At 69.7% G+C, this 2,561-nt stretch overlaps 1 protein-coding gene across 1 annotated transcript in view; it reads left to right on the top strand.

The window, feature by feature from the left end:
* The window catches only part of H696_01981 (hypothetical protein), a gene marked incomplete at its 3' end in the record, with an annotated part of 5,378 nt that extends 3,124 nt beyond the window's left edge, over nt 1–2,254 (top strand). The window contains exons 5-8 of the mRNA XM_009495881.1: nt 45–123; nt 259–661; nt 795–878; nt 986–2,254. Coding sequence (XP_009494156.1) covers nt 45–123; nt 259–661; nt 795–878; nt 986–2,254 — 1,835 coding nt within the window. The remainder of the gene's footprint in view (nt 1–44; nt 124–258; nt 662–794; nt 879–985) is intronic.
* Between the last annotated feature and the right edge of the window lie 307 nt (nt 2,255–2,561).

The raw sequence follows: 2,561 nt of genomic DNA on the forward strand, positions 1-2,561 counted from the left end.
CGACTGACCATCCGTGCTACCCGGCGGGCTGCCTCGTCGTGCAGACATCCTTCACCATGCACGGCGCTTGCCCTTTTACCAGGAGTCCATGCGACTCCAGTTTGACGAACTCCTCAGTATTAAGTGCGCCTGCCGCCCGCCATCCTGCCTGCTCCTCCGCCTCTCGTGCATGGGTGCCCCCATTTCCCCGTGAAGCTGACTGCCTCGCCTGCTTGTGTACATTGCATGCGCGCGCCCGCCCGCCCGCCCATCGCACAGGCGCGCTGTCCTCGAGCTGTCGGGACACACGAAGGCCGCCAACGAGCGCATCGCGCGCAGCATGCACGAAGACATCACCAAGCCGCTGAAGACCCTGCAAAACCGCCTGGCCGAAGTGGCCGGCCATGTGGACTTCATCCACCAGCAGAGGCATCTGATTGGCGAGCATGCCGGCGAGCTGGTGGCCCTCGCCGGGTGGTATAATGCCCTCTCCCTCGGGGCGTACGATGCGCTGGTGCTGGAGGCTGCCCGGCGCCGGGCCTCCTGGGGCCACCGGCAGCTGGTGTTCGCCGCTTTGCGGTCCCTGCTCGGGGAGCTGGAGCGCGCGGAGGACGAGACATGCGCCGCCTTCGACGAGCAGTTTGCCCACTATCTCCCGCCGTCGCTGGTGGAGCTGATCCGGGTGCGTGTGGCCGTGCCCAATGCCCGGATGGGGGGCCCCATCGGCTGCCGGCGCGTGCCAATATCTCTAACCACTTCCCCCCTCCCTCCCTCCCTCCCTCCCTCCCTGCGATTGCCTGCGCATGCCCATGCAGGAGCCCTATCTCTTGACGGACTTCATCCACAAACCGGTCGGGCATTTTATGCATCCGTACATCCCGCGCGAGGCCTTCCTTCAGGTACGTCACGCGTGGCCCTCGGCATTCGTTTCTCTGGCCGGCCGCGCACCGTACTAAATGTCGGCCATGCTCGCTCTCCTCCCTGCCCTTCCCCCCCCCCTCGGTAGTCGCAGGAGCGCCTCCGCGCGGCCGGCTTCCAGCCGCTCATCGCCGACCACGAGCGCCTCCTGCCCGAGGCCACATCGGCCCTGGCCTTCGATCTGGATCCCCAGCTGGCCGGCTATGCCTCGTCGCCATCCCTGGCTCGACAGCTCAATAGCTTCATTCGCGCCAGTCTACCGGGGGCGGCCGGGCGGCCGGGCGTGGCCCTGTCAGCCACATCGGCCCCGGTGCCGGCGCCGGTGACGGCCACCCTGATTGCCCTTGAGACCGGGGATGCCAGCGCCAGCAGCGCCGAGTCCTTCTCCCTGGACCTGGGCATGATGACGGAAACCGACGAGCGGGCAATCTCGCCCGTGGAGCAGCCACGCCAGAGCACCATCGAGGTGGAGGACCACCGGCTGTCAGCCCGGCGGCCGACCTCCCTGCCGGCGGTGGAGCAGCGCCTGGTCAACTTGTCGGTGGCGTCGGCCGGGCTGGCGGGCCCGGCGCACTCGGGCCCGGACGCGCCGCCGGCATTGCTGGCGGCTCGACGGACGCACTCCAGTCCGCACGGGGCCAGCACCGGGTTTGGCATTGCACCGGCGGCGCTGCACTCGCGGTCGGACGATCGCCTGCCCCTGGACCTGCTGAATGGCGGGGCGCCGGGGGGGCTGGCCGGCGATCGGCCAGCCGGGGGCGTTCGGCGGCCGCAGTCGGCCGCCGGTGGCCGGGGCTTCTCCCCCGGCATCCATGCGGTCCCGGTCTTTTCGTCGCATGCCAGCCCTGGGGACAGTCCCGTGAGCAGCCGGCCGGGCAGCTTGGCCCCCAGTCGGGCTACCAGCCCGCTGGCCAGCCCGCGCATCGAGACGCGCAATCTGCAAGCCCTCTCCCCGGGGACGCTGCTGCAGCCACTGTCGGCCGGGGTCGTCGGTGGGGGCGCGCACCGGGCCCCAGGGCCTAGTGGTGCCCGGTCGCAGCCGCCGACTCCGCAGCCCCCCCGGCTGCGCCGGCGCCGTGCGGTGGCCCTGCCGGCCGGGTCCCCCGGATATGGCATGGTCACCGGCGGGGGCAGCGATGATGATGGTGGCGATGGCGGCCGCGGCCGCAGGGACCCCGGCCTTGGCAATGGCGGCCACGACGGTGATGATGATGATGATGATGACGATGATGATGATGATGGTCATGACGGTGAGGACGATGATGATGACGATGAGCAGGCGCTGGTGGCGTCGCCTCGCAGGCGGCCCGGTGGCAAGCTCCTCTTTGCCTCGCGCTCAACCGACAACCTCCAATAGCATAGTCGTGCCGTGTGTATGGACGAAGGGCGCCGGCGGATCGGGCAAGACAGCCGCCCTGGCACTTGGGCAGGGGGGGGAGGGGGGGACGGCATGCGCTCGTGCGCTCGTGCGCGCTTCGACGATGGTGCACGCCGCCCCGGTCGCGCCCTCTGCCCACGCCTCCCCTGTCCTGGCATCTGGCGAAATGCACTCTCCAAAAACCAAGTGTTAGTTAATGTCTCGGTTAAACACGCTCGCCCGGGATCGCGTGACGCCCCTTGCTGTTCCGACCGGGCCCGGCCATCCTGGTGCGCCGGGGGGGGGG

The sequence above is a fragment of the Fonticula alba genome, assembly GCF_000388065.1.
Source record: "Fonticula alba strain ATCC 38817 unplaced genomic scaffold supercont2.3, whole genome shotgun sequence".
NCBI classification, from domain to species: domain Eukaryota; order Rotosphaerida; family Fonticulaceae; genus Fonticula; species Fonticula alba.